The sequence below is a fragment of the Carassius carassius genome, chromosome 12, assembly GCF_963082965.1.
Source record: "Carassius carassius chromosome 12, fCarCar2.1, whole genome shotgun sequence".
NCBI lineage: Eukaryota > Metazoa > Chordata > Actinopteri > Cypriniformes > Cyprinidae > Carassius > Carassius carassius.
In genome coordinates this window covers 25,907,909-25,920,249 of record NC_081766.1, presented here as the reverse complement: position 1 = coordinate 25,920,249, position 12,341 = coordinate 25,907,909, and the positions used below count along the sequence as shown (strand labels likewise).

Below are 12,341 nucleotides of genomic sequence, written 5' to 3'. Positions count from 1 at the left end.
TTCAGATGTGTTCAGGGCTGCACTCTTATCGAACATGTGAAGTTTGGGGAAGATCAAACATTTTATGCCTGAGTTACAACAACTTCTCTTGCTGTGGCGAGACATCAAATTTTGTAATTTTTGCCATGGACACGCTCTTTAACAAAAACTCAAGATTGCCACAATTTAACATTACACAGGCCTTTAGATTAGACTGACCACAAAAATACATTAATGTCAAAAAATCTCTAGGAGTAGTTTGTCTCAGCGTAAAATATGTCACTTCCTGTTGCCAGCAGGTGGCACTATGACTATAATTGAATATGGGCATGTAGATCTGTTAAGGGCAGAAGTCTTATCTAACATGCGATGTTTGGGGCAGATTGGACATTTTATGTCTGAGTTACAGCAACTTCCTTTTTCATGGCGAAACATCAAAATTTGTCAGGCCGCCATGGACACTCCCTTTTACGAAATCTCAAGATCTTCCCAATTTAACTTCGCAAAGGCCTTTAGATGTAACTGACCAAGTTTGATGTGAATCTGAATAAATCTCTAGGAGGAGTTCGTTAAAGTACAACCCCTGAAAATGCCAAAAACAACACCAATTTTGCAGAGAACATTCTAAATAACTGACTTCCTGTTTGGATTCGGATTTCGAACCAAGAGACTTTTTCGTAGATATTGGTGTGTTACATGTGTGTACCGATTTTTGTACATGTACGTGAAACATAGCTTGAGGCGCACTCCGTTGAAAGTGTATATGCACTCAGTTGAAAGTGTATAGGTGGCGCTATCGAGCCATTTTGCCACACCCAATGGAATATTGGCCTTCAGATCTGTTCAGGCCAGGACCCTTATCACACATGTGAAGTTTGGGCAAGATCGGACATTTTATGCCTGAGTTATAACATCTTTTATTCCCATGGCGACACATCGAACTTCGTCACGGCGCCATGGACACGCCTTTTAACGAAAACTCAAGATCTTCACAACTAAACATCCCACAGGTCTTTAGATTAGACTGACCACAAAAATAACATTGATGTCATAAAATTTCTAGGAGTAGTTTGTCGCAGTATAAAATATTTCACTTCCTGTTGCCAATAGGTGGCGCTATGACTATAACAGAATATTGGCATGTAGATCTGTTCAGGTCAAGAGTCTTATCCAACATGTGAAGTTTGGGGCAGATTGGACATTATATGTCTGAGTTACAGCAACTTCCGTTTTCAATGGCGAAACATCGAAATTTGTCAGGCCGCCATGGACACGCCCTTTAACGAAACCTCAAGTCCTTCGCAATTTAACATCGCAAAGGGCTTTAGATTACACTGACCAAGTTTGGTGTTCATCTAAATAAATCTCTAGGAGGAGTTCGTTAAAGTACAACCCCTGAAAATGGCAAAAACAACACCAATTTTGCAGGGAAAATTCAAAACAATCGACTTCCTGTTGGGATTAGGATTTCGTACCAAGATACTTTTTTGTAGGTATTGGTGTGTTACATGTGTGTACCAATTTTTGTACATGTACGTGAAACATAGATCGAGGCGCACTCCGTTGAAAGTGTAAAGGTGGCGCTATCGAGCCATTTTGCCACACCCGATGGAATATTGGCCTACAGATCTGTTCAGGCCAGGACTTTTATCAAACACATGAAGTTTGGGGAAGATCGGACATTTTATGCCTGAGTTATAACATCTTTTATTCCCATGGCGAGACTTTGAATTTTGTCACGGCGCCATGGACACGCCCCTTAACGAAAACTCAAGATCTTCACAACTTAACATCGCACAGGCCTTTAGATTAGACTGACCACAAAAAAGACATTGATCTCAAAAAATTTCTAGGAGTAGTGTGTCGAAGTGTAAAATATGTCACTTCCTGTTGCCTATAGGTGGCGCTATGACTATAACTGAATATGGGCATGTAAATATGTTCAGGTTTGGAGTCTCATCAAACATGTGAAGTGTGGGGCAGATTGGACATTGTATGTCTGAGTTATAGCAACTTCATTTTTCATGGCGAATCATCGAAATTCGCCAGGCCGCCACGGACATGCCCTTTAACAAAAACTCAAAATCTTCGCAATTTAACATCGCAAAGGCCTTTAGATTAGGCATACCAACTTTGGTGTTGATCTGAATTAATCTCTAGGAGGAGTTCGTTAAAATACAACGCATGGAAATGACAAAAATGACACAAAATTTGCTCATAAAATTAAAAATAACTGACTTCCTGTTGGGTTTCGGATTTTGCTCCAAGAGACTTTTTTGTAGGTATTGGAGAGATACATGTGTATACCAATTTTCATACATGTACGTGAAACATAGCTCGAGGCGCACACCGTTGAACGTGTATAGGTGGCGCTGTCGAGCCATTTTGCCACACCCACTTCTGAAACCCATTTCAGACGTAAATTTTCGCCAGTTCTGAGGTGTGTGCAAAATTTCATGACTTTTCGAGCGTGTTTAGGCTCTCAAAAATGTGATTCATCTTAGAGAAGAAGAATAATAATAATAATAATAATAATAATAATAATAATAATAATAATAATAATAATAATAATAATAAACGGAGCAATTCCAAGAGGGTCCTCACACCATCGGTGCTCGGGCCCTAATAATAATAATAATAATAATAATAATAATAATAATAATAATAATAATAATAATAATAATAATAATAAACAGAGCAATTCCAAGAGGGTCCTCACACCATCGGTGCTCGGGCCCTAATAATAATAATAATAATAAACGGAGCAATTCCAAGAGGGTCCTCACACCATCGGTGCTCGGGCCCTAATAATAATAATAATAATAAAAACTGCAAGCAGCGATGAACGGGCCCTCGCACCCGGGCTCACCGGCAGCGAGTGGCTTTAGTAAATAGGTGAACGGTGAGAAATATGCATTTAAACTCATAAATATAAGTGGAATATATCAAAGTTTATTCCATATATGTGCCAATCTTTCTGTTGCCAGTAGGTGGCGCTATCATTATAATGGAAGATTGGCCTTCAGTTGTGTTCAGGCCAGGACTCTTATCGAACATGCAGAGTCTGGGGAAGATTGAACATTTTATGCCTGAGTTACAACAACTTCTCTTGCAGTGGCGAGACATCAAATTTTGTCATGGCGCCATGGACACGCCCTTTAACAAAAACTGAAGATCTCCACAATTTAACATTGCACAGGCCTTTAGATTAGACTGACCACAAAAAATACATTAATGTCAAAAGATTTCTAGGAGTAGTTTGTCGCAGCGTAAAACATGTCACTTCCTGTTGCCAGCAGGTGGCGCTATGACTATAACTGAATATGGGCATGTAGATCTGTTAAGGGCAGAAGTCTTATCTAACATGTGAAGTTTGGGGCAGATTGGACATTGTATGTCTGAGTTACAGCAACTTCCTTTTTCATGGCGAAACATCGAAATTTGTCAGGCCGCCATGGACACGCCCTTTAACGAATCCTCAAGATCTTCGCAATTTAACATCGCAAAGGCCTTTAGATTTAACTGACCAAGTTTGGTGTTGATCTGAATAAATCTCTAGGAGGAGTCCGTTAAAGTACAACCCCTGAAAATGGCAAAAACAACGCCAATTTTGCAGAGAAAATTCTAAATAACTGACTTCCTGTTTGGATTCGGATTTCGTACCACGAGACTTTTTCGTAGATATTGGTGTGTTACATGTGTGTACCGATTTTTGTACATGTACGTGAAACATAGCTTGAGGCGCACTCCGTTGAAAGTGTATATGCACTCAGTTGAAAGTGTATAGGTGGCGCTATCGAGCCATTTTGCCACACCCAATGGAATTTTGGCCTTCAGATCTGTTCAGGCCAGGACTCTTATCACACATGTGAAGTTTGGGCAAGATCGGACATTTTATGCCTGAGTTATAACATCTTTAATTCCCATGGCGACACATCGAACTTCGTCACGACGCCATGGACACGCCTTTTAATGAAAACTCAAGATCTTCACAACTAAACATCACACAGGTCTTTAGATTAGACTGACCACAAAAATAACATTGATGTCATAAAATTTCTAGGAGTAGTTTGTCGCAGTGTAAAATATTTCACTTCCTGTTGCCAATAGGTGGCGCTATGACTATAACTGAATATGGGCATGTAAATATGTTCAGGTCAGGAGTCGTATTAAACATGTGAAGTTTTGGGCAGATTGGACATTGTATGTCTGAGTTATAGCAACTTCCTTTTTCACGGCGAAACATTGAAATTTGTCAGGCCGCCATGGACACGCCCTTTAACGAAACCTCAAGTCCTTCGCAATTTAACATCACAAAGGCCGTTAGATTAGGCATACCAACTTTGGTGTTGATCTGAATGAATCTCTAAGAGGAGTTCGTTAAAATACAACGCATGGAAATGACAAAAATGACACAAAATTTGCTCATAAAATTAAAAATAACCGACTTCCTGTTGGGTTTCGGATTTCGTACCAAGAGACTTTTTTGTAGGTATTGGTGTGTTACATGTGTGTACCGATTTTTGTACATGTACGGGAAACGGAGCTCGAGGCGCGCTCTGTTGAAAGTGTATAGGTGGCGCTATCGAGCCATTTTGCCACACCCGATGGAATATTGGCCGACAGATGTGTTCAGGCCAAGACTCTTATCACACATGTGAAGTTTGGGGAAGATCGGACATTTTATGTCTGAGTTATAACATCTTTTATTCCCATGGCGAGACATCGAACTTCGTCACGGTGCCATGGACACGCCCCTTAACGAAAACTCAAGATCTTCACAACTTAACATCGCACAGGCCTTTAGATTAGACTGACCACAAAAAAGACATTGATGTCATAAAATTTCTAGGAGTAGTTTGTCGCAGTGTAAAATATGTCACTTCCTGTTGCCAATAGGTGGCGCTATGACTATAACTGAATATGGGCATGTCAATCTGTTCAGGTTCGAAGTCTCATCAAGCATGTGAAGTTTGGGGCAGATTGGACATTGTATGTCTGAGTTATAGCAACTTCATTTTTCATGGCGAATCATCGAAATTCGCCAGGCCGCCACGGACACGCCCTTTAACGAAAACTCAAAATCTTCGCAATTTAACATCGCAAAGGCCTTTAGATTAGGCATACCAACTTTGGTGTTGAGCTGAATTAATCTCTAGGAGGAGTTCGTTAAAATACAACGCATGGAAATGACAAAAATGACACAAAATTTGCTCATAAAATTAAAAATAACCGACTTCCTGTTGGGTTTCGGATTTTGCTCCAAGATACTTTTTTGTAGGTATTAGAGAGATACATGTGTATACCAATTTTCATACATGTACGTGAAACGTAGCTCGAGGCGCACACCGTTGAACGTGTATAGGTTGCGCTTTCGAGCCATTTTGCCACACCCACTTCTGAAACCCATATCAGACGTAAACTTTCGCCAGTTCTGAGGTGTGTGCAAAGTTTCATGACTTTTCGAGCATGTTTAGGCTCTCAAAAATGCGATTCATCTTAGAGAATAATAATAATAATAATAATAATAATAATAATAATAATAATAATAATAATAATAATAATAATAATAATAATAATAATAATAATAAACGGAGCAATTCCAAGAGGGTCCTCACACCATCGGTGCTCGGGCCCTAATAAACGGAGCAATTCCAAGAGGGTCCTCGCACCATCGGTGCTTGGGCCCTAATAATAATAAGAATTAAAGCTGCAAGCAGCAATGAACGGGCCCTCGCACCCGGGCTCACCGGCAGCGAGTGGCTTTAGTTAATAGGTGAACGGTGAGAAATATGCATTTAAACTCATAAATATAAGTGGAATATATCAAAGTTTATTCCATATATGTGCCAATCTTTCTGTTGCCAGCAGGTGGCGCTATCATTATAATGGAATATTGGCCTTCAGATGTGTTCAGGCCAGGACTCTTATCGAACATGCGGAGTCTGGGGAAGATTGAACATTTTATGCCTGAGTTACAACAACTTCTCTTGCTGTGGCGAGACATCAAATTGTGTCATGGCGCCATGGACACGCCCTTTAACAAAAACTGAAGATCTCCACAATTTAACATTGCACAGGTCTTTAGATTAGACTGACCACAAAAAAATACATTAATGTCAAAAGATTTCTAGGAGTAGTTTGTCGCAGTGTAAAACACATCACTTCCTGTTGCCAGCAGGTGGCGCTATGACTATAACTGAATATGGGCATGTAGATCTGTTAAGGGCAGAAGTCTTATCTAACATGTGAAGTTTGGGGCAGATTGGACATTGTATGTCTGAGTTACAGCAACTTCCTTTTTCATGGCGAAACATCAAAATTTGTCAGGCCGCCATGGACACGCCCTTTAACGAAACCTCAAGATCTTCGCAATTTAACATCGCAAAGGCCTTTAGATTTAACTGAAGAAGTTTGGTGTTGATCTGAATAAATCTCTAGGAGGAGTTCGTTAAAGTACAACCCCTGAAAATGGCAAAAACAACTCCAATTTTGCAGAGAAAATTCTAAATAACCGACTTCCTGTTGGGATTCGGATTTCGTACCAAGAGACTTTTTTGTAGGTATTGGTGTGTTACATGTGTATACCGATTTTTGTACATGTACGTGAAACATAGCTTGAGGCGCACTCCGTTGAAAGTGTATATGCACTCAGTTGAAAGTGTATAGGTGGCGCTATCGAGCCATTTTGCCACACCCAATGGAATATTGGCCTTCAGATCTGTTCAGGCCAGGACCCTTATCACACATGTGAAGTTTGGGCAAGATCAGACATTTTATGCCTGAGTTATAACATCTTTTATTCCCATTGCGACACATCGAACTTCGTCACGGCGCCATGGACACGCCTTTTAACGAAAACTCAAGATCTTCACAACTAAACATCACACAGGTCTTTAGATTAGACTGACCACAAAAATAACATTGATGTCATAAAATTTCAAGGAGTAGTTTGTCGCAGCGTAAAACATGTCACTTCCTGTTGCCAGCAGGTGGCGCTATGACTATAACTGAATATGGGCATGTAGATCTGTTAAGGGCAGAAGTCTTATCTAACATGTGAAGTTTGGGGCAGATTGGACATTGTATGTCTGAGTTACAGCAACTTCCTTTTTCATGGCGAAACATCGAAATTTGTCAGGCCGCCATGGACACGCCCTTTAATGAAACCTCAAGTCCTTCGCAATTTAACATCGCAAAGGGCTTTAGATTACACTGACCAAGTTTGGTGTTCATCTGAATAAATCTCTAGGAGGAGTTATTTAAAATAAAACCCCTGAAAATGGCAAAAACAACACCAATTTTGCATGGAAAATTCAAAATAATCGACTTCCTGTTGGGATTAGGATTTCGTACCAAGAGACTTTTTTGTAAGTATTGGTGTGTTACATGTGTGTACCAATTTTTGTACATGTACGCGAAACATAGATCGAGGCGCACTCCGTTGAAAGTGTATAGGTGGCGCTATCGAGCCATTTTGCCACACCCGATGGAATATTGGCCTTCAGATCTGTTCAGGCCAGGACTTTTATCAAACATGTGAAGTTTGGGGAAGATCGGACATTTTATGCCTGAGTTATAACATCTTTTATTCCCATGGCGAGACTTTGAATTTTGTCACAGCGCCATGGACATGCCCCTTAACGAAAACTCAAGATCTTCACAACTTAACATCGCACAGGCCTTTAGATTAGACTGACCACAAAAAAGACATTGATGTCATAAAATTTCTAGGAGTAGTTAGTCGCAGTGTAAAATATGTCACTTCCTGTTGCCAATAGGTGGCGCTATGACTATAACTGAATATGGGCATGTCAATCTGTTCAGGTTCGGAGTCTCATCAAACATGTGAAGTTTGGGGCAGATTGGACATTGTATGTCTGAGTTATAGCAACTTCATTTTTCATGGCGAAGCATCGAAATTCGCCAGGCCGCCACGGACACGCCCTTTAACGAAAACTCAAAATCTTCGCAATTTAACATCGCAAAGGCCTTTAGATTAGGCATACCAACTTTGGTGTTGATCTGAATTAATCTCTAGGAGGAGTTCGTTAAAATACAACGCATGGAAATTACAAAAATGACACAAAATTTGCTCATAAAATTAAAAATAACTGACTTCCTGTTGGGTTTCGGATTTTGCTCCAAGAGACTTTTTTGTAGGTATTGGAGAGATACATGTGTATACCAATTTTCATACATGTACGTGAAACGTAGCTCGAGGCGCACACCGTTGAACGTGTATAGGTGGCGCTGTCGAGCCATTTTGCCACACCCAGTTCTGAAACCCATATCAGACGTAAATTTTCGCCAGTTCTGAGGTGTGTGCAAAGTTTCATGACTTTTCGAGCATGTTTAGGCTCTCAAAAATGCGATTCATCTTAGAGAATAATAATAATAATAATAATAATAATAATAATAATAATAATAATAATAATAATAATAATAATAATAATAATAATAATAAACGGAGCAATTCCAAGAGGGTCCTCACACCATCGGTGCTCGGGCCCTAATAATAATAATAATAATAATAATAATAATAATAATAATAAACAGAGCAATTCCAAGAGGGTCCTCACACCATCGGTGCTCGGGCCCTAATAATCCTTAGGGGAACAATAGGGCTCTTCGCCCCTTCGGGCTTGAGCCCTAATAAAAAATAATCCTAAGGAAAACAATAGGCCTCTCCTTGTCACAAACCTTGTCAGTGAACTATGAGGGCAAAAACAACAAAACCGAAACAAAATAATCGTTCATTATCGAGGTAAAATGTTCAATTAATCAAGGTTTTGATTTTAGGCCATAATCGTCCAGCCCTAGTGTGTGCTTATGTGTGTGTGTTGTGGAATGTGTTTTGTTTCTCCTTTGAGGCTCGCGTGGGTATCTCTGGACGGTCTCAAAGGTGTAATAACTGTCACCCACGCCAGGATGTTGCCAACATCGCGGCGCCCCAAATGGTGAATTATGTTGGAAGATGTTGTAAAACAAAGGTCCTTGTTTACTCACGTTCTGGTCTTTGAGTGCAGAATGTGTTAGAGAGTCAGGATTCATTAATATGGAACAGATGGCTGAAATACCATCCGCTCATTAGTGTTACAACTATGTATTATTTTATCTTAATTACATTTTTAAAAAGGTCTTAAAAAGTCTTAAATTTGATTTTATAAGAAATATATTTACATATGAAGCTGCAACATAGGTAATATGGTTTATTTCTGTGTTCAGTAGAAGTTCTAAATTACCAGTAACTTAAAAATTTAGTAGCCAAATTGGCTGGTGAGTGAAAAAGTAAATTTCAAACCCTGTATATATATATATATATATATATATATATATATATATATATATATATATATATATATATATACACACCAGATATAATTTTTGCATTTTATCTTTTTTCTTTTTAATAGTGGGTGCAGGACACTATAGTTAATTCATGTAAGTGAGAGAAATAGAGCAAACTGTGACATATTATACCCAAAAGTCTTCATACAGTGGACTACCATTAAAACTGATAAAAATGTAGGACCAAAAATTATTCAGCCACTTTGACCTGAGCATGTTTTGCTTAATTTTTATCTGAAATCATCTAAATGAATTTGTTCTGACACAGTTTAACTCTGCATTCTTGTCATACTGTATGTAAATTACCATTTTCTAAACTATAGCAAATAAACTGTGAGAATGAGTATGTATATATTTTATTTTATATTATTTATTTATGTATTTTTTTGCAGTTGATGCATTTCACTAAATAATTCAGGCTATTTTTGCCCTAAAGAGAATATGTTTGAGCTTTTTACTGTTGATGCAAAGTTTTGATTAAATTGTCTCAGAACTTCTTTGTAACATCTACAGTAATATTATAATCCCAGCTGCACACAAAATAACACTGGCGACCATTTTTATGCTGTATTCAGTGTATTGCAAGCATGCAATGTTTCAGAGAAAGACATATAAGAGATCAACGAACACTCTTAGAAGATAATGGCTACAATTACTCAGGTTCACTCCAAAGACAGAGACTGTCTTATGATGAGTGTGAATTCAGGAAAATGAATGGGTATATTTTTGGTAGCATATTGATTGTGGTGGAGGCCTCCAATTTGGACCTGTTGGTTGCCTGTGGTTAGCATGCTGTTTTGGATTTCCAGAAGTAATTCATGCATCCTGGTTTTCGATCTTTGTCTCCACTGTCTCTCCTCATTAGGTCCAGTTCTTTCTGTAGAATTCCCAGAGATGGGCTTTCAGACTGAATGGCTGCTGGGTTTGAATTACTGAGCAACCACTGAAGCTCTGGAAGTGAATATCTCTCAGGTATCTGTTGATTTATTTTAATCAGTTTTTCAGGTTAGAAAACAAAAATTAAGATTTTATACATGCTATAATATATAAAGTTTTACTATAAACTTACCACTTCATCAGCAGCACTGCCACGAGATGCTTCTAGTGTGGAGTCTGTATCCATATGAGATCGACCGCATGATATGATGCTTGCTGCCATGGCCAAACAGATCAGGGAGACAGTGACATGAAGTTGGGGTGAGGCCATAGCTGATGTCTTGAAGGATGTGGCTTGTTCAACCTTGGTTCAAGCCCCTTTTCTGCAATGTGCTCCCTAAATGTGTATTCTTGTTTATCCAGACTGTTTTATACTGGTACTTTCTCTTACACAAAGTAAAAATTTGTTACGCGCTGATAAGTTTTACAAGTTAAAAATTAACCGGTTCAGATGTAATTTCAAATACAGTTACATATTATTTTCCATCTTCAGCAAAGTAATTGGTGTTTCCCTGCTCGCTAAGCACACAGTACGTCCACATGAAACATTTATTGGGATTCACATGAAGGACCCCCAATAAACCACTAATTAGCCCCCATTAAATTGATCTGTTGCTAGAGTAATTTTGCTACGAATGTTTCTGGGTCATAAATTTTTTATAGTCATCACTGGTAAAGGGATGTTACCAGGAAACTCTTCAACTTTTCCTTAAACAGTTTGCTGTTGACTATATCTTTCTGCATGGGAAACTAGTATATATATATATATATATATATATATGTGTGTGTGTGTGTGTCTGTGTGTGTGCTCTTGTCTTGTTTTGTGCAAACCTGCTGGCAAACAGTAAGCATACATAAAGCACATCAGATGCAATTTTGAGATGATAAACATAATAGCAAACACCTAAATTGTATAACAACGCTATAAAAAAACAATAAAGACATTTAATAAAACACTAATTTAATCCAAACATACCCAAGCCATGCCTTTGGCCGTCTGACAACGAGCAAAGGACATGGGACATTTTTAGCAGCGGGTTAAATAGTAACAATACTAATAATAAAGAGATCAATATTTTGACCACATATACTGCCTGGTGGCATGGTGCAAGAAAAGTGCTCTGTCACTAAATGCTTTAAAACCAATGAACTTGTCAGTACTAGGGAAGGGCAAACTACATGTCAGCCGATCATAATTGGGGGCCGGCATGTTGAGATTGTAGTTTTAAATAGGAATTATCCTAGATTGTAGTTTACATTTTATTGAGCACACAGGCTATATCTATAAGAAGGCAAGCTAAAGATTGTTTCTTTTGAGGAAACTAGATAGTTTTAATGTGAGTAAGGGAATCCTGAGTATGGTTACACCAGTTTGCTGGAAAGTATTATTTCCTAGAACATCACCTGTCTCACAAGTACATAACCTTGTATGGGAATCTGGGGGCTAGAAGCAAAAGTAAGATCACAAAGATTATTAATATTGCCAGTAAGAACATATTGGATGAGAAGCACCAAAAAAAGCTAAAAATGCTTATTATAAAGCCTTCATCATAATCCACAAAATACATTAGTCTGTTACTCGCCATGTCCCTGAAATTATTGTTTTGTTAAATTAAGAATCAGAATCAGAATCAGAATCAGAATGAGCTTTATTGCCAGGTATGTTCACACATACGAGGAATTTGTTTTCGTGACAGAGCTCCGCAGTGCAACATAACAGCGACAGAACAAAAAACACAATAAGGAATAAAAAATACAAACAGGTGGGTAAGGATTGACAATATACAAAGTGACAATGTATGGCAGGTATATTAAAAAGAGCATTTATGTATGTACATGTATATTATGTGGAAAAATTGTAACTGTACGCTAAGTATGTGTGTTTGGATAAATAAGTGTATGTGTATATAAATATAAATATAAGTAGTATAGTGTGTTCCATGTATGTACATGTATATTATGTGCAAAAGATTTACGTGTACGCTAAGTATGTGTGTTGGATAAAAAGTGTAGTGTATATAAATATAAATAGTGTAGTGTGTCCCACAGTTATTATCAGCTGTTCATAAGATGGA

The 12,341-nt window shown here is 38.3% G+C and overlaps 1 protein-coding gene across 1 annotated transcript; it reads right to left on the bottom strand.

Annotated features, from left to right (window-relative positions):
- Positions 1-9,887: 9,887 nt before the first annotated feature.
- Positions 9,888-10,613, bottom strand: sst2 (somatostatin 2). Its single transcript, XM_059562828.1, has 2 exons — positions 10,400-10,613; positions 9,888-10,306 (listed from the first exon to the last, which is right to left on the bottom strand). The coding sequence occupies exons 1-2, from the start codon at positions 10,535-10,537 to the stop codon at positions 10,115-10,117; spliced, it is 330 nt and encodes a 109-aa protein (XP_059418811.1). The 5' UTR covers positions 10,538-10,613; the 3' UTR covers positions 9,888-10,114.
- Between the last annotated feature and the right edge of the window lie 1,728 nt (positions 10,614-12,341).